Here is a 20,590-nt window from a genome sequence, read left to right as displayed (position 1 = left end):
GTAATTTGAGGGCTTTTTATTTCTTGAGTGAGTTTAAGGTTATATGTTTGTTGCATCGAGAAACAGTAAAATGAAGCTTTAATAAGAACAAATGTTCAACTCATTTACAAATTTACTGCTTGGCAGTTTGAGGGAGCAAAGACTGGAACTGTAATTGTGCGGCTGGCACAGCCATCAGTCACACCGGGGCCTTTTCAGTGGGGCCTGTCACAGATTAAGACTTCCTGCTTAGCAGAGCTCACCTAGCTGCACTAGAAAAATACACACGTTCTCAAATGAATCGTGTGGCCCTTGCATTGTCAATGACTTGTCGTGAAATTAGCATAGCTGACATCATTCAGTTAAGCAGTCACCAGAAAAGTCACATTAAAGAAATCTGTGCAGAAATTGCAAATTAGGATTTGCAGCTGTGGGTTCCCCTCCCCCCACCAAAGCATTTAACTTATCTGGGTTTCTGTTTTTTCATCTCTAAAATGAGAAGTTAGGAATTGACGAATTCTGAGGCTTCTTGTAGCTCTTGAAATTCTGTGCATCATTTAGTTTGAACAATCTTGTGCATTAAATGCATTCCAAATGATAGGAGTGTAAAGGGAATACTTGCATACTAAATCATGTTTCTGAATTACTGACACTGTTGTTTCAGGAATAAGGACTTAGAGAAAACAAAAAATGTACCCAGGATTAAAAAAAATCATATTTCTGGGAATTAGTACCCATTCAGCCTATATGAATACACATACTTTGCAGAAAAAGAAGACAAATTAGCAATCAATCCACGTGATTCCCCAAGACTAGAGAAAGGTTCACACATACATCACACTAAACTCCTGCCTTGGGTGGAATTCTTACCAACCCTATGAATTATATGGAATCTCATGACAGCTCCAGATTAGCCAGCTCAGGATTTCCCTCTCTGTCGCTGGTGCTGCTGTCTCTGTGTAAACGCCTGCATCTGGAAACGCCGTGTGGAGGCTCACTAACGACGCGTCCAGAGCAGGCACTCAGCAGCGGGGTAAGGGCTGTAGATAAAGCTCCTCCTCTCACCCTGCCCTCACCCTCAAAAGCAAACAGAAAGTGTTTGTCTTATTGATTTGATAAGTGATATTTCCCTTATTCAACATGATATCTTTGGAAATTTGACTTTTGGGGCAGCGGTTGCTAACATGTGTCTGCCATACTTGGCAATAGGACTTTCTAACAACTTTTTGGGGGAAGAGAAAGAAAATAATGAACATAAGATGGTAGGAGAAAACAGACTTGTCTCCTGTCTTGTGGTGGTTCTCACTGTGATCCATCAGTGACATTTATCCTTTCAGTTTTCATTTTCCTTCCATATACTCACAATATTTCTTTAAGGAAACCATCTTTAAGGGGGTTGATATGATATTTATAGAGAAATTTAATTCCAAAGTCAAACAGGAATGCAGAGTATTTTATTTAGCTTTTTCTATCGAGTCTAGGCAGAGCTTACATGTGGGACATTAGAGAGAATCTGGATGACGGGTGAGCAAATGTTCCTGTTTATAAACTCTCTGGTGATGGGCTCTGTGGGCCCACACAACTGTAAGCCCCTAGTGTGGGGAATCCATTGCAGTGATAGTGTCATTATGCAGATCTGCGTTGGTTAAATCCTGCTTTGGACAGTTAATAAAGAGAGGGGTGAGTGGTCCATAAATCAGCTTTGTTCCACAAAATCCAGCACTTTTCCCCTACATAAACAATTTGTGATTATCTACTGTTTTATCTGGATCTTTTCTCTCCTCCATTAACACAAATAATAGAGTGCTGAATCTACTTATAAAAGGAAGTTTGGAAAATAGTTATTTTAAGAAAAATGAATATGGAACTAGCTTATTTTTTTCATGATGAAAAAGAAACAGTCTGCAAATTACCAAATTTAGCAAATTTGCTAGTGAGAGAGAGGAAAAAAATTAAAACCAAGAGTACTGCAGGCATTAAATGTAGTCTACACATTTATCTTTGCTAAGTTTAATTTAAAATATTTATGATGATACTTCAAAGTGTACTTTAGAATGTAAGAATGACAAAAGACTTATAAAGACCTTACCATAGTTTCCTATTGCTTAGCCTTGGCTATAAAGCAGTCTGGGGCTGCCAGGTTTAATGTGAAAACCAAACAATTTGGCATAAAATTGAGATCAGCCGTGATCAAAAATGAAAATATGTCCTTGTCAGATTCATTTAAAAATATTTAACAGTTCTCAGGAAATACCTTTCAGACTAAGATTAATACTGTAAAATAATGCTGAAATAGATGAAAAAGAACATTCAGATGCCGGTAAATATTTTCAGCTGAGTGCTAGGAACACACTCAGTGCTGTCCAGAGCTGAGAAGCTGAGGCCATTTCCCACCCAGCAGAAGATGATCCGAATGGGAAACACTTACATGTGGGAACAAGCAGGCAAGGGCAGAAAGTGGTACGAAGATCAGTCTAGAGCCCTAAAGTCATCCAAATGACAGGTGTACATCACTGCAAGGCTCTCTGTCACTGGACAGTAACACTTATCTCAGCGTCAGAAGCCGCCCTACGTCAGCAGAGATAGAAAGCAGAGCTGCTCTGCCACGTTCCTCTCACCCCATTTTCCACATCTCAGAACCACACGCCAGCCCCGCCTGTTTCTGAAGGAAGGGTTTGCAAGCCCACGTGGGGAGCCTGGATCTGGCTTGCTAAAGTGCAAACCTCACGCTGCATGACATCTTTTCACTCAGGACACTAGACTTCTCGCCTTCGAACCGCAGAGGCTTCCACCAACACAAGCAAGCTACTCCTCACTAGTCCTGTGGAGGTGCAGCAGCCATGAAATGCAGAGCTGGAGTGTGTTCCAACCACAGGCTGGCAGCCTGAACTTCTCCTCTCAGAATCTAACAAGTGAGCACGTGAGAAACGAGAAGAACACAGCTGGAGTTTCAAGTTCCAGCCTTTTCTGTGGGTTCCAAACAGGCTACTAATTATGGACTTCTGAGTCACAAAGGTGAGCCCAGCTGATCAGGGCAATGCTGAGAAGCAGTGAGCCTGGCCCTCTTGGGTAATTCAGTGAAAACACAGCAACGACAGGTGTTGTTGGTTGGAGTCACGGGCCTAACGCCACACGGTGCTACAAGTGGGGGAGCTATGAGGATTTCCATAGCAAGTATTCACTGCATTTGTATGAGAGGCTGCTAAACCAACTTGGATTTCTACAATGTGTGTACCATGGGGCTTGGAAATTATTTATGCGGGCAGGTGGCCATTCATTTGTAGCATATTTCAAGCCTAGTGAGGTGCTTGATATGGCAAAGGCTTCTAAAGGAACACAGGTAACCCAGGTCATCTCTGCTGCCTGACCTAAGTGAGCAGAGCTGACATCCAGGGGCAGCTTCCAGACCTCCCACCTGGCTCTGCAAGGTCCCTCTCACATGGGGTACAATGTTCTTTCACGAGATGAGTGAGATGAGAAATAGGACAATACTGGTTACAATATAGTCATGGGATTTTCTTGTGGCTTCTTTCCAGCTCAGTGGGTAGATATTGCGTCACCTTTTACTATGTCTATTACATTTCAGCCAAAGAACCATAATGGTTTAGACTGGTAGCTCTGGAGACAGGTGGGCTGGGTTCACCTCTTGGTTCTGTCCTTACCAACTGTGTGACTTTAAACAACTTACTTTTCTCTGTCTCAGTTTCCTTGACTGTAAAAATAGGGTCTCAGAACATATGTCACAGTGTTGTTAGAAAGCCTAACAGCAATAATACTCATAAAAAATGTATGGTGGTGACTAGTATGAGGCAAAGGCTTAATATACATAGGCAATCATCATCATCATCATCATCGCTACGAAGTAAGTAACAAGCAGTAGAAATGCAAAGAAGAATTTAGAAGAGTTAACTCATGTTCACTCATGGATGTGTTATTAGTAATTTAGATTATTCAAGGTAAATCTTGCTTTTATCATTTTTCGAGTCATTATCACTTCTTAATAAATTTATTTGGAGGAAAGATGGGCCCTACAAGGAGCTTCTGACAGATGTCATATACAACATATAAACAAATAGTGCCTCAAATTGGATAGTTAAGCAAAATTCTATTCCTGGGCACTGTCTTCTTCACAGTGACTCTGATCACAAAAAGAAGTTGCAGTTCAGGGAAAGCAGTTTTGCAGGAAGAAGACAGTGGGAAGCAAGAGTAGGATTGATTCCTTGCCTTAGTAATGACATGAAGCAAGTGGTTTTGAGTCAGCCAAGCCTCTTTTAGGAGCTAGGGGAAGGGGCCCTACAAAGGGCTCACATATGGTGGGACCTGCTGTTTACTCGCTCATTTATTCAATGATCCACAGTTATCTGCTCTAGGTTAGGAATGGGGGAGAGAAGGTGATTAACCATGGTTCCTGACCTCAAAGAGTTTCCAGTGAACTCAGAGCTACCAAGACTGCTCTGGATAGAGAAGCTACTTAGAAACAGTCAAACCAGGGGCCAGCCCTGTGTAGTGGCTGAGTTTGCCCACTCTGCTTTGGTGGCCCAGGGTTTGTGAGTTTGGTTCCTGGGCACTGACCTACATGCCGCCCATCAAGCCATGCTGTGGCAGCATCCCACATACAAAATGGAAGAAGATTGGCAGAGATGTTAGCTCAAGGTTTGGTTAGCTTCCTCACCAAGAAAAAAAAGAAACAGTCAAACCAGACAACAATTCAGGATCCACTAACTGCAGCTTCATTTAAGTGACAGGAACACGAGACCTAAGTTTTAGGCAGCATATACTGAATTTATTTTATTTATTTATTTTTAATCAAACCCATAAGAGTGAAATTATACAAATTCTGAGGCCTGCTGTAGCCGCCCCTGATGCAGGAAGGGTTAATAATCACTGGAAAAGGCTTGCCAACAAACTGTGACCTGGAGGTGAGAAGGCTGGTTAGCCAATGACGGGTAAGACCTCCAGGGGGAGGCAACCTAAGCCAGGCACGGTCGCCCAGGGGCACAAATGGAGACACGATATCAGGAGCAGGAGGGGCTGTTGCCTAGGAGGCCTTGCATGCTCTGAGATAAAAATATACGAGCACACCAACAACATGATAATATCAAAACAGAGGCTGAGGGAGGGCTCCTTGAGAAATCACTAAGAATTCTTGGCATTGGCTAATCACTTTGTCCAGAACACCTGTGTATGTTTAACAGATGTAAGTTATGTATATATTGAAACACTGGTTATAATAAACTCAGAGTGGCCATCAGCCCTCTCCGCATCTATCCTGGTGTGTACATTGGATCACAACACCGACACCTGCATGTGGGGAGCTATGTGGATTTGATTTGAAGCACTGTGAGCTTCCAGAATGCTGGACACATTTATATTCTGTTTGTTGATGATGTGTGCCATAGTCACAGTTACTAGTGAAGCAAATAAAAAACTGACAGCTGTGAAAGCCGTTGGCCTTACACTACCCATATTTCACTCTCTGGTGTCTAAAAACAATGCAGAGGACATACGGCTTTCTTCATCATTACTGCGACAATCAGTGCATCTCCAGTAATCTGAGCTCGTGTTTCGGCTGGTTCCAGGTTCATCACTGCCCTGCCTTGCTTCAGGGGTATAATGGTAACAACTGAGGGAGTACTTTTCAGAGGCTGTCACTCTCACCACTGTTAGTAACAGTACTGGAATACTTGAGCCTTCACGCTTCAGATGCGACGATGTATTTCTGTGGCCCTCCTTGCATCAGGTAAACATGTACTAATTGCATCCACATTCTCTTGCTGTGAGCTGGACAAAGAAACTATCCTAGCCAGCCCAGCTCGAACAGTCCAAAAGGCAGACGCTGCATTGAAAGCCTCGTCTACAATACTATCAGCTGGGCTAACACTCTGAGGCTGACCACTGATGAGAATGGTGAGAGCTGTACTGAGAGTTCAAAACCTGTCTACACATCACTCTGTCTACCAATATTGAAACCTTTTTTATTGTGGTAAAATACACATAACACAAAATTTACTGACTTAACCATTATTAAGTTCAGCAGCAGTAAGTACATTCACTTCCTTGTGCAACCATCAGCACCATCCATCTCCAGACCTTTTTCGTCTTCCCAAACTGAAAGTCGGTGTCTGTTAAACACTAACCCTCCATTCCCCATCCCCTGGCATTCACCATTCTATTTTCTGTCTCTATGAATTTGACTCCTCTAGATGCCTCATATAAGTGGAATCATACAGTATTTGTCCTTCCGTGACTGGTCTATTTCACTTAGCATAATGGCCTCAAAGTTCATCCATGTTGTAGCATGTGTCAGAATTTCCTTCCTTTTTAAGACTAATATTCCATTGTATGTATATCCCACATTTTGTTTATCCATTCATCCATCAATGGGCATTTGGGTTGTTTCCACGTTTGGGCTGTTGCAAATAATGCTGAAGTGAACATGGGTGTGTGAATATTTGTTCAAGCCCCTGCTTTCACTTCTTTTGGGTGTATGCTCAGAAAGGAAGGCATTTCTGTAAATAAAACCAGTAGGGCTGTATTTCTGGGTCTCAGTTTGGTTCATTTTTCATTTTATGCACACCTAAAAAAGGGATTGCACGTTGCTAAAGAAATAAATTTAACAGACTATGTTTGCCAAATCACAAAATTAACTAATGAAGAGATTTATTTGCTAATATATCCTCTTCCAGTGGGCTCCTCAAGTCATGATAATAAATAATATTTCAGAATCTCCAAATCTACTTTAATTTGTTTTTCTATAATTCTTCTTAGTTTCTCTTTGAATTTATGGATCTTTCCTTACGGCTATTTCATTTACCTTAGCTTAACCTAATTTATTATTTATTCAGAGCTCCAGTTTAATTGTTTTAAGTTGTTCACAAATTATCACCAAAATGAGCAGTGTAAGATCTGAAAGAGAAATGATTGCTGAGTGCCCTCAATTTAACCTAAAAAATGCTAAAGCTAATGCATTAGTCAGGATACTAATCAAAAAATATTTTGAGAATTCAAAATTTTGTAAGTCACAGAACACATGGTATTAAAAGAACTCTTGGTAATGTCCTTTCACTCTGTGTTAGGACAAGGACCTGAACATCAGTGAAGAGTGGCATACCGTACATACTCAGATCTATAATTGCGGCCTTTCAAACTGTGAACTTGTTAATAATGCTCATTAATCAACCCCATTCATCCTAGAGTCAGTCTGTCCCTTCACATAATGAACTATCATTTTACTTAGCAACTTGTAACTTCAGTTAACTTTCATTGCCACTGCTGTTCTTTATATCAGAGGTGATCAGAAAAGTAAAAAGGTACACAGAATAAGAACCATTTATTTACACTGTGTTCCTTTCTTAAATTATTGTCAGGGGCTCTGTGTTTGGAAGGCTTCCCTTGGGAGTAATCACTAACAACCTGGGTATCAGCCGTGGACGGCAGAAGGACACTTCAGGCTAATTATAGGGTGACACACAGAGCCTGGACCTCACACTACAACACTGATGAGTATGTCATCACTTGTGGGGACATTCAATAAGCTAGACTTAATCTAGAGTTAGGCAAGGTTTGGAGAATCAGGCTAGTACCTCGAAATTCCAGGTAAAAAAAAACCCCACAATTTTAGAATTTAGAGAGAAGTTTTAGAACAAGAGTTAGAAGCTATTTGGAGATCCAAATAGATGGGTTATTTATTTAAGTCCAGGCAACAGCACAGCAATTAGGACAGTGGGAAATTAAATTGCTCTTGAAGCTAAGCCTGTGGAGCTCAGGAATCTGAGCAATTTCCTGCCAAGGCATGAAAGTGGGTTGGCCTGGCCCTGGGGAGCCAGCTGTGGCAGGGCCAGGGAGTGGCTCATAGGCTTCAGTGGGCTCCTTGGAAGGTGCTAGATGTTGCTGAGGAGAGGGTGGCAGGGCTGTGGTGTCAGGTGTGTCAGACATGTCATGATGGCTCCAGCATTCACTGTAGCCTAAAGCAGCAGAACACTTTCATAACTACAGCCTGATGTCAAGACCAAGTGGGGTCACCAGGCTGTGGACTGGACACTGGGACAGCTCAAAAACTTTAGAGCATCAGAGACTGTTTAAATTTGGATTCTTTTTCTTAAAGACAAGTCGTAAATACGTGTGTATCTGTGTATGCCTGCATGTGTGTGTCTGTGTTAGGGCAGAGGGTAAAGAATATACGGGTAAATATAGTATCTTTTCATTCTCGGATTATAGCAGACTAATAAATTTTACTCCTTCTCAAACCCAGCATAAAGGAATCAACAGCCACAGTGTTAGCACACACCCTGTTCTCACACCATCTCCAGGTGTCTTGGCTTTGTTATCTGGGCTGGACTGAGCAGCAGGAGAACCTACAGGTGAAGGGCTCTGACTAGGTCAGTAGGCGCAATCATCAGGAGGTCACTCTAGGAAGGAGGGCCTTGCTGGTATGGGCTGGCTTCCCTCCTGAGAACCCACAATGATGAGCACTGTCATAGTCAGCCTAGGAATATCTCCTACACTGCAGGAACTGTTTTAAAAGACCAGCAAGATGATTAATATGAACCAAATTTAAGAAAGTTAACGTTAGTCTTAAGCACTCTAATAGATGTTACTATCTGAGGTTCATCTAGTCTCCAAAGATTCCACCCCGTATTACAGAGAAATTCTGGAGTCAACAGTAGTTCTAAGGGCAGAAATGCAGGGATGGGCTCAAGTTATAACCTGGAGACACACTTAATTCAAACCACTGGCAACATCACCAACAAGAGAAGCTTAAGTTGTCCTGGATTTCCAAGTAGGAACCACCTATTCACAAAATACATAGCAGGCCAGTTTTGCTATTTTAGGGCATCATGGGTACTAATGAGTACGTGGGTAGAGAGGAAGCTTGGGCAAGGAAAGAGTCTATTGTCTTCTTCTGGCATAAGACAAGACCTATTAAGCAATTCTCAGCAAAGACACCTTCATGCATTTCCAAGTGTCCCTAAGGGGGCAATACCATTCCCAGACGACAGCCACTGAGTTAAGAATTTCAGTAAATGCTATGTCACCATTTCATTTTAAAGATCTTAATATATTTCTGAGATTTCCCTCTCTTCCTTTTTTAGTAAAGGTGAAGAAGACCATACTTAAGAATTAGGCACTGATAGCTGACCAACTCTCTTTCAGGAGTGGCCAATTTCTTTAGTGACTAACTGCTAACTTCAAACCCACAACTCGGCTTCTAGAGAAATCGAGTAAAAGGATAAAGGACTTTTTGCTTGCTCCCAATAACTGTACACTTTCACGCAGCTGTTCAGTAAATAGCCTTTTCCTGATTTTCTTTCTATTAATGTTTTCTTTCTGACATAAGGACAGTGAACTAGCGTTTATCTAAACTTCTTATCAAACACACTGGAAGGAACAATGCCATGCAAGCGTGCAGTGGTAGGGCCATTAGAGGCTGAAGAGCTGGAAATGAGAAGACCCGAATGATTTGCGAGGAGCCCTGGCATAGCCACTGAAGACGTCAGTGTGAACATTTCCACTGTAAGCCGACTTAATAAAAGACCTGAAAAACTGGATATTTTAATTTCTTTAGAACTAATGTTCCTAGCATAAAGAATAATTCATCCTGAGGCTGCTTATTCATTTTTTGAATATAATAATTTTTATCTAAATTGATGTTGCTTGTACAAAATATGCAATGGAGCACATTATTTATAAAAAATGTTTCAAAGGTGGTTTCAAAATAAATGATAATTTATGTAAATGATAGTTTTGAGCCCATTTTTCTTTTATTAAGCTAGATCTGAATTGAAATATACCCCTATTCATTTAAACTATTTTAATATATCATATTAAAAACCTAAGGAACTGTTAGTCAAACTTTTAAAAATCATACTATTTGAAATAGGGAATCTGTCCACCAGAATGCCTACACTTCAGGAAAATCAATAAAATACCTTATGATATTATAAAACTTATATCACTCCAAATAAATAAGATACCGAAGCAATTCAAAGCCCAGTGTTGCTCTGAAGCGCTTGCATTAAAGAAGAGCTTTTGTCTTCAGTCACTGAATCTACCATGTGTCCACTATGAGCAAAGTCCCGTGCTGGACATGAGAGCGGGGTGTCCGAGATGACTGAAAAGGACCACATCACACTGTGAGCACTGTCACCAGGAGTGGGTGAGGACAGCACCACATCCCTGCGTCGACCATGGGACCCTGGTGTTCAGGCAGGGGCTGCTTCAAGCCGTCTCAGGAACACAACTAACTTTTGCAAGTTGTATTCATGCCTGCACGTGTGCAGAAGAGAGAAAATGGGCCATTCTTAGATGGGATAACCTGGGCTACATTTTTACCAATTTTTTGTTTTGTGTTTTGTTTTTGCAAACAAATAGAAGTATGTTGAATTTAATAAATGAGTCAATTTTTACTTGTTGCAGTGAAACCCATAAAAATAGCTTCGCTTTAGTTCCACCGCAGCAGTGCCAACAAGGAAACAGTACATATGAAAACAGCAACCACCACCAAAATTACTTCCACAAGATTTAGTGAAGCATCATTTTCACTTTCAAAGGCATACTCTGTGAAGACACTGGGCAAAAACATGCCTTTCCTGTTCTGGTCAATATATTATTTACCATAGTATTGCATCTTGTATTGGTGAGATCGGCCAAAAAAAAAGAGCATTCCTCTCTCCATCCACGCAGCAGTTCCTCTCCCTCCTCTTTAAATGGGAGCATGTCATTTTCTACAAACGAGCGTAAGTTAAACATTCCAGATATAATTCCTTTCCTGGTTAAAAAGAAATTCAGACTTATGTTAGAAGAAGAGGGATCGCGAATCTAGCCCAAAGAAAATCAGGTTAGAAATTGGCCTTTCTTTTTTAATGTATTTTTTCCTTATATTCTATGTGTTTTCATTATGGTTTTATTCATTAATACAAAACAAAACTAGAAAGAATTGAAGAAGTGATAATATTAAGTTTGAATTCCTGGATTCACTAACCAAGATGACAGGTTTAAACAACCACCCCACAGAGCATCCCCAGTTTTCACACCCCAGGTATTCCCACGACACAAACCAGAAAGCGAAGACTCAATGTCATGAATGGAGATACACACCCTCCAAAGAACACGAAGAGCCTGGGTAGGAATGAGCTGAGGATGTCAACACATACCATCTGAAGACATCAGCTGTAGAGAATGATCAATTTTAGTGGTACACATGCAACCTCCTCTTAACACCTTGTATGTACTGTTAGACATAAGCTTCAAAGGTAAGATACACAGAAAGAACAAGTTTTAATAAGCTTTGCTAATGGAGACAGGATAAGAACGAGCTGTGCTAAAAAGTTACAGGGTAAATGCGTTAAAAACAGGAATCAATAGGACAACTGTGCCCTGAGATGGCTGGTGAGAGCCCCACTCAATGTGTGCAGGTTCAGGGCTGGTGCCTGGTCACACGGTAAGGGGGTTCACACTCCAGATGACTCCGGAGGCCTATCCCCATATCCAGGAGTTGAGGCGGTTGGCTGAGTAGCGTCTAAGACAGGCTCAGGGAGCCCAAATAGATGCATGTTACTATTAAGCACACTGAAAAGAGTAACGCTGTCCTCTTCTGACCTCCGGAGGCAGATCACTCGGCCCCTTACAAGGTCTGGGTCTGACAGGTTTTGATATCCAAAGTTTTTGCGTTGAACGCCAAAGCCATGCCCACTCAGAAGAATTTGGGGCTTAGAGGGAAGTCTCCAAAGTGGTAGTACCGATACCACTGATTTTGCCTGACATCTCTGTAGACAGGGTTTTTTCCATATTCCAGCAGCCCCCTTGACTGAGCAGGAGCCTCTGCATAAGGAATATGGAGAGTGAGGATGCCTGAAGAGCAGTCTCTCTTCGTGATTTCAGCTGTGGTACCTCACCAAGGTCTGGCCTCAAGCTTCGGGACAGTGGGCTATCTTACTCCAGGCAGCTGTGTTCCTAGCTATCTTCATAATTGCAGATGCAAGCTCTCCATGGGCAAGGACATTCCCCTCTAAAGGAGAAACAGCTCCTTGTCCTTGCTCATGTCCTGAGTATGGAAACAAAGACTTGGAGGCATTCACACAATGGGCATTGAAAGGAGAGAGTTAGCTACAGCTCATATAGAAAAGTAGGATAATATGTACATTACATATATAGTTAATATTTATTGGGGCCAGCACTCTAATGGCAATAAGTCACTTTCTTTTCCTAACGCTCTTTTGGGATAAGTACTATTATTATGCTCCTGGTATACCAAGGGAAACTGAGGGACACAAGGCTGAGCAGCTTGCCCATAGTCACACAGCTAGTGAGCCACAGAGCCAAGGTGTGCATGTGGGCAGCTGTCTTCAGGGCCCACTGTCACCTGTGTGGCTCCCAGACTCTCATGCTTGTCTCTGAGGAGGAAGGGGTGGAGCTAATGCTCCCCTGCTTCACAACATACTAGAAAGCTTAGCAAAGTTCTCTTTCGCTAAACCAGACAAGGATACAGCATCCTCACTGTTGTGAGCTACTACAAGTAAACTCGTGACTCAAAGGATGACACAAAACACATATTTGAAAGGATTTAAAAAATACCTCTATAAAGAAGGAAGTGGAAAAACCTTTTATTTAGCTAATTCTCCAATGTTCTCTCAAAAATAAGATTGAAACATGCTGGCAGAGTTTCAAATAGCCGAAGACCTGCAGCAACAGGAAGCTGCAGCAAGCTGACGACTGCAGTGTTGCCCGCAAATGATCGCATGGAGGCCCTGCGTTTTACAGAGAGGCATCTCCGAGTTTTATTGCTGTGGCCAGTATAGCAGGGTGGTTACAAATCAGACAGACCTGGATTTGTCCCGGGCTCTGCCACCTACTGCGTGTGTCACCTTGGACAAGTTTCCCAACTCCTGGGTCCCTAAGCAATTATTTATCAAGCACCAACTATGTACATGAGTTATCTCACTTAGTCTTCATGTTTCCCCCATGAAGTTCACATCATCATCACCATCATCATCACATTTCACTCATGCAAAGTGAGTGAGGAGGTTAAGTAACTCATCTAAATTTACCCTGTTGCCAAGTAGGAGCTGGGATGTGAACCCAGGTTTGTAAATTCTAAAGCTCTGACACTTTCCTCCTATACAATAAAAAGTTGGTACCTACATTTCCCACTCTCCTTCAGACAATAAAATCTTCTTTATAAAAGAGCTCCCAAAGAAGCCCTGGTAGAACATAGTTAAATAAACCATTGGCTTGAGTCCAGAAACAGTGGCTAATACAGAAGCTATTAGGGTAATCATATGAAGTCTAGGTTAGCGGAGGCTTTTAAAAAGGTCAACTTGCTTAACTGACCTCTGTATACCAAACCCACTCAGTTGTCATCTAGAAAACGGAAGGACATAGATAATTGACAGATTAGGGTGACATATCTGTACCTATTTTGTACACATAAATCCTGTTTCACACACCAGAGCCAGTGCTAGAGTAGAAAAGTCTCAGCATCTGGTTATTATTTACATGGCTGCATATTAAGTACACATGTTCTAAATAAGAATCACAAAGCAACGTCTATATATTTTTCAGCGCAGTTTCAGAAAATGTGATTTTGAAAGAGGACTCTGAATGAAGCATCCAGACTTAAGACATTTTCCGCATACTACTCACACTTAGCTATAGCAGAAAAAAAATTCCTCTCTTGTATGTAAACAGGTATAGCGGGAGAACTGTAGTTAACGTCAGTTTGCCTCCAGCCACATGCAGCAGGAATCTCTTTGAAAACAGGGCTTTCATCAAATTTTCTCTCTTATCTTTTTTGTTTCATGACGTCTTCAGAAATAGTTTCTATTTTTATTGAGTTTTTTCTTGGTAGTACCACTATTGCTTAAATATAATAGAACGGGTCCTAATATTTAATGACATGCGCTGCATTTGCAAAAAGTACATCTGTTAAAAAATGTTATGGAAAGGAGACAGAGTTCTAGTGCTTAGGATTAAGTAGTTAGATATACTTATAACAGGTGTTCATGCAGCACAAGAGCTAACATTTGTATTTTGAGCAAGAATGCTTATCTCTTTAATTATTTTCATGCAGCCACAACTTTTATAATTTCTAATTACTACAATGGCTGAAACAGGAATATTACTGTAATTAATACAAATGTTCTCAAATTTCTCAAAGATCTACAGCAATTTTAGAAACAATAGTAAGTGTAATTAATCAGGGTAGAACTGAAGGTGCTTGTACGCTAAATTCCATCAAACGTTATTGAGATAAATTATTCCTTATGAAAAATGTTGAAAATGCAGGTATTTTCATTTATACAAATATACTTAATTATACATGGATGAAACATGATAAAAACTAAGTATCTCCTACTCAACTTGTTTTGAGAGTATGTTGTTCTGTAGCTCTGGATGAAATTTTTATTTCATAGATATTCATCTCACACCCTTTCTTAACATTCACTGCATCAAAACACTGTACTCTCAAAAGAAAATACATTTTTTGGAAAAATAAAATAGTAAGAAATTGCTTTGTTTATAGAATACAATAAAAATAAATGTAAAGGTTTTGTAAAAGTTTTTAAGGAAAAAGGGTTTCACATTATAATAGTCCAGGCAAGGCTCAAATGGATTAATATTCCTATACAAATTAACAGCATCATGAATTTGTGATAGGTTTAGAAAACATTAGTATAGCCAGATAAAACTGATGGTCACCTCAGCTTTTAGTCATTATTGCCTAGATGTAAAGAATTCCGTGAGTCAGGATGAGCTGAACAGATTTTACATGTTCTATCAGAGGCCGAGCTTCAACAACTATTTTTACGGAAGGCCAGGCCTTCAGAAGGCAACATGGTCTTAGCTAAGCTAATAACTGACAGGGCCACCCAATAAAGTTTGCTGTCCCCCTCCCAAGAGCTCAGCCCACCTGGCCTGGCATGCTGACAAACACAGGCGGTATACTGACTTCTCCCCAGCAGGACAGATTTCCAGCTGCATTGTCAGAAACACTGATGAAAGTGGTTTCACCACTTTCTCCTGGCCCCAGTCTGTCTTTGTGACGATGGCGTATATTTGCGTGGGCAGGCTCAGCGCGCTGTGGGTAGAGCCAAATAGGCTAACTAGCCCACACAGGGATGGCACTCGCGTTTGGTCAGCGTCAGGCTCTCACCACGAAACATGCCTGTAATACACCGGAACCGCCCCTGAGGCCCTGCTTTTTCCGCCCACTCTCTCCTTCCTCATTTCCCCACTGCTCCCCACTTTTAACTGAGTGCCTCCTGAGTGACAGTGGGGGACATGTGGTTAAAAGATAAACTGCTCACCAACTAACACTCTGGACTTGAAGTGACTAGACAGAGAGCCTTTGGAAGAGCTGCTGGGCACGTCTGAATGATGAAATACAGTAACGAGCCACCACTGCACTGCTAGAATAGCGAGTGTATATTGTCACCATGGGCAGCCACTTAACAGAAAACCTGATATGCTGGAATTGGGAGGGACTTCAGGGATCATCTAGTGAAATTTTCTCAATTTACAAATGAGGAAACTAAGGGCCAGAGAAGTTCGGAATCACAAAGTTAGTTAAAATACAGATGTAGGAATTCCAGATCTAAATTCAGTGTTCATCTGGGGAGTTGGGGTGTAGGCGAAATGGGGGAAGGGGGTCACAAATTATAAACTTCCAGCTGTAAAGTAAATAAGTCATGTATAGCATAGTGACTATAGTAATAATAGTTAATAATATTGTATATTTGAAAGTTGCGAAGAAAGTAAACCTTAAAAGTCCTCATTACAAGAAAAAATAATTTTATAACTATGTATGGTAAGGAATCTTAACTAGGCTTATTGTGGTGATCATTTCACAATATATACAAATATCATATCATTATGTTGCATACCTGAAACTAATATAATCTGATTATACCTTAATAAAAAAAATAAACTCAGTGTTCTTCTAACCAAACAATGTAGCTTATTACATATCAATAACACTTCAGCAACTTATCCACAATTAATACTATGTTTTAACTATTCTGTTTAAAACTACAACTTTTAAAATTTAGACTTAAATTTTGGGGAAAAACCCTGAACAATTAGAATTTTTAAGAATTTCTATTAAAAATGACAGTTTGTACCACATGACTGTTCAGGTCTAAATCTTACAAGTTTTGTATTTATACTGCATAGTATATTGGCAAATTTGCCTTAAAGAGAACATATTCTATATTTCAGAAAAAGCAAACACAAAAGTGGCACATGCTGTGAAAATAACCCTTTTAAGACTATCATCTAATAAATAATCCTGTAAATTTGATATGAGTTATTGGTGTTTAGTCTAAAGTTGTATCAAGGCCATATGTTACCACAGGCAACCTCTTCAAATGCATAACTTATGACATAAGCTCTGTGACTACCTGAGAGACTTAGGTAGAATAATGAATTAACCCAGCAGAAATCGACCCTTGAGGAATGAGTTAACATTTAGCTAAGGTCACAAACGCAACTGGATTAGTACTTTCAGTCTATTCCTCATAGAGAGCTTGCCAGATGACATGAAAATCCAACATATTTCCACAACTTAAAATAAGTCTCTCCAAAATATTTAGTTTGAATATCCAGGCATGGAAGGGCCCAGTGTTACTTAGAATTTATATTGGATCATATTTTAAAAAACCAGTCCAAAGCACTGGTACCAAAGATAAGCTGTCTACATACACACTGAGGTGGGGAGCGATGAAGAACATGCAGGACGAACATGTATAAGCTGTGACAGAGATGTAAAAGAGGAAGAAAAAGAAGAGAAATATGGAGGAGGAAAGAGAGATACATAGTAGAGAAGATTGAAATGAAAAGGAAAGAAAGAATTAAAAATGAGGGGACTTCCAGCTATAAAATAAATCAGTTCTGGGGATGTAAAGTACAGCATGATGACTATAGCTAACAATACTGTACTGCATATTTGAAAGTTGCTAAGAGAGTAGATCTTAAAAGTTTTCATCACCAGAAAAAAATTTTTTTAAAAAAAGGAGAGAAATTAAATGATTGGTGAAAAAAGAGAGACAGGAATAGAGGACCCACAACAAGTGGGAAGGAGGAGGTGAAATGATGGCACAGTTAGTGATAAACATACAGCTGGGACTGAGCGACGGTTTGTCCCGAGGCCTAACAAGCACATTAAACATAAAATGGAGGAAGAAGTAAGAAAAGAAGAACACGTATGCATATATATTTGGATATTAACTCATGCCTTAAATATTGCTGTTACCCAAGGTTTTATCTTCATCCTTGACATCCTTCTTCTCACACCACAGCAACTTTGAGTGACCTCACCCAAACCCATGGCTTTAGCTCACCATATGTCGATGACTCTGACTATGGAAAGTATTATTCCTGGTCCACACCAGCATATCCAACTGGCCAGAGGACATTTCCACTTAACTTTACAGGAATAGTGAACTGGAAAAGTACAAAGCTCTCCATCTTTACTCCCCACATACGTGCCACTTCCTATATCCCACATTTTGGTGAAAGGTAAGATCTCCACTACGTTGTCCAAGCCAGTAACTAGGTTCTTTCTATACTGTTCCTCCTGCCTTGGCTTCTGCCTCCAAATGGTATGAAAACTTACCTCCTAATATTTCTAAAGCTGCCCCTCTCCTCATTCACCTGGTCTTCCTGACTTGAGTTCTCTTCCCTCCTCACTGCTCAACCCTAGTATCAGAATGATCTAAGGCAAAAATGACATTATGTTACTACCTGCTTAGAGGCCACCAGTGGATTTTAGGACCAGGTCCAGCCTCCTCAGATGATCAGACAAGATTTCAAGACCATGCTTTGCCAACCTCTCCATCCTCACCTCCTACCATCCAAGACCTTACTCTCACTCTGGAATTGTTTTTAAAATACAGAAAAAAGGAACAAGATTTGAGAATTCTCTCTGTTTGGGAGAATTTATCCTATTGTTTCTTACCATCTATATTTTTATGTTGATAATTTTATATAAATTGAACATTGTATTATTAAGCAAATTTTTACCTATTTCTGCAAAACAGAAGACTGCGTATTTCTCAAGAATTGGAAGTGAAGATTGTTTATTACAGCAATATCTGTTTTCTACTCCTTTAGACCACCCCTTGGTTAGACAGGGCAATCTTACAACACCCAATGTGCTCCAGGTCTTGTCCTTATCCATGTCCAAACCTTGTGTTTCTGTCAGGCTGTTAATTACAGGGTCCTGTTCTGATTAAGCCTCCAGCATGGTGCCTGCATATAACATGGGCTCAACCAATTCTGTCATCATCACTATCTTCATTATAATGAGAAGGAAAGGTCTCCTTTCTCATAGCCTCAAGAACATCAAATACGTTAATATCTTGGTAATAAATACTAAAATTTCCTGGTGAATAAGTGGTTTTAAAGATCCTGCAGACCTTTATGTACCAATTTGTGGGAAAACAAATGATTCTTTTGTTAACTAGGCAGAATATGCTTCGCATGTTCATACAAAAATCACAGCCACTTACTCTAAATTTTGACTCATAACCTTGAATCCTATATGATAAAAAATATCAACAATCAGAGTCATAGGTGTGTCTTGGTCATCAAAGCCAGTTCAATAAGTGACTATTTTCAAACACATGAAGCAAGCTGGCAAACAATGAGATAGAACCATGTCCTTGGTAAAGCTAGGAGCTTACCTTTTCTTCATCACCAACACAACTCCAAGGAATATAATGACGAAAAGCAAGATGCCAGCAATGACTCCAGCAATTTTAACTGTATGGTCTGTTTGTTTTTCGGGTTCTGGGACTGGTTTTGGAGTGGCAGCTCCTGAAAATGAAAGGAAATGAAAAAGGACAGACAGTGGGTAAGAGAGAATAAAGACATTACTTTTTAAAAAATTTTGCTGCATTTAACAGAATAATAAGACTTATCAGAGCCAGCAGCAGACAAGCTTTGATTTTTTTCAACAGCTTTCATATGCACCAAAAGGAGTGTAATTGTTCACATTGTTCTTCAATATTTTACTAACCCATAACATAAGATGGATACCCCACCCACGCCTGAGCCTTTTAGCAGAGACTCTTCTCAAACACACCTTTTATATTTTTATTATCTCTATCGGCTCCCTGCTCTTTTTGCCCTTTAAAAACCTGCTAAAAATACAATAGCTATCCTAAGCCTTTACCCAATTTGATTTGCTGGAACTTGATTTGCTCAATTATTTTTCATAAATGAAGCAGTAATTCCATAACATATTAGCCCAAACACCTGGAAAAGTGAGATAAGCTCATTTACCATGCATTTTGCCAGCAATTGTTTTTTTTTAACACAATAGAGATTTTCCCCCTGCCTTTGGAAATCTAAATGTAGGTCACATCTGGTAAGCAAAAGACTCCTTCTAAGCAATTTATTCACAAAGTGGGAAGCAGCTGATGATCACACTCCTAGCACCTACATTTAATATCTGTTTAAATGAGAGAACCAGAGCCTTCCAGTGTCTACTGTCTTAGCTCTCCTGCTTTCCCATTTCCAAAACACCATTTGTCCTGTTTACAGCATATTGTGATGGAACGTCAAATCCATGTCTGATGAAATATCCATTTCCTCTGCTAACTGAGTTCAGGACAAAAAGCATTAGGAACGTGACGTTCAATTCACGAAACAGAAGCCGTTTGTCAAGGGCTTCTACCTCTCTAACCAGAACACAGCGGCGCTCCGCACCATCGCGTCACCCTCACCAGGTAGACACATCATTCCAAAAGTAGGAATTTTATGTCCAAATTTCTCACCTTAGAATTTTCTTCTTGTGTTTGGTAAAAAATATAATTAAAACTGAAAGTCGGTACCAGCCCTTTCTACCCTTTCTTTGGGTTTTCCACTCACACTTCATCTGATTCTTGAAAAACTTAACCATCATTGTGTCTTGTGTATTCCAGCCTGGGCTTATTCTAAGATGAGTCACGGCAGAGAAATAGGGAGTGTCAAGCTATAACTTTCCATCTGTTTCCAATGGGAACATACAAACAATGTTTCTTTCAAAAGTTATTCATATTAAGATTTTACACCAGACTCTGCATCCTAAACACAGCTGTGGCCGCCAGACCGACAAGTTGGTCAAGACTGCAGACAAACATAAGGCAGGAGACGGAGGGCCGTGGTCATCTGAGTTTCCACTCCATGCGCACATTCCAGTCAAAGTGTCAGTCGTAACGAGAGTAGTCGTGATGTGAAAATCACACCTTATCAAATACAAACCCTTCTGGATAACCCTTTATAGGTCATTTTTATTTCTGACAATTTCAGGAGGATGTCCTGTTATTTTGTTTGAATGAATATCCCTCAACTAGTTGTCCAGAAAAGCTTGAAAATATTAATGTTTACTATTTTTTATTGTAATTACATCTTAAGTATACCATTCCACTGGAACATATAACCAAGTAGTAAATTTGAAAGATACTGTTACGTTAAATAAATTGCTAAGAAAAATTTAAAAATAAAATGTGTGTTATAAAAAGATGAATAAGAACTGGAAAAAAAACAATCTATGTAAAAATAAATAACATTTCAAATTCACAAAACTAAGAAAAGGTCCAATGTTTTACAATTTTGATTTTTTTATCCAATT

General features: G+C 40.1%; 1 protein-coding gene across 8 annotated transcripts in view; it reads right to left on the bottom strand.

The window, feature by feature from the left end:
- The window catches only part of PTPRM (protein tyrosine phosphatase receptor type M), a 771,793-nt gene that overhangs the window by 197,571 nt on the left and 553,632 nt on the right, over positions 1 to 20,590 (bottom strand). For all 8 annotated transcript variants that reach the window (XM_070629469.1, XM_070629471.1, XM_070629470.1 and 5 more), the window contains one exon: positions 18,660 to 18,792. In XM_070629469.1, the coding sequence (XP_070485570.1) occupies positions 18,660 to 18,792 (133 nt within the window). The remainder of the gene's footprint in view (positions 1 to 18,659; positions 18,793 to 20,590) is intronic.

This window comes from Equus przewalskii, chromosome 7, assembly GCF_037783145.1.
Source record: "Equus przewalskii isolate Varuska chromosome 7, EquPr2, whole genome shotgun sequence".
NCBI classification, from domain to species: domain Eukaryota; kingdom Metazoa; phylum Chordata; class Mammalia; order Perissodactyla; family Equidae; genus Equus; species Equus przewalskii.
The sequence above is the reverse complement of the archived record's forward strand: the minus strand, read 5'-3'. Positions and strand labels throughout refer to the sequence as shown.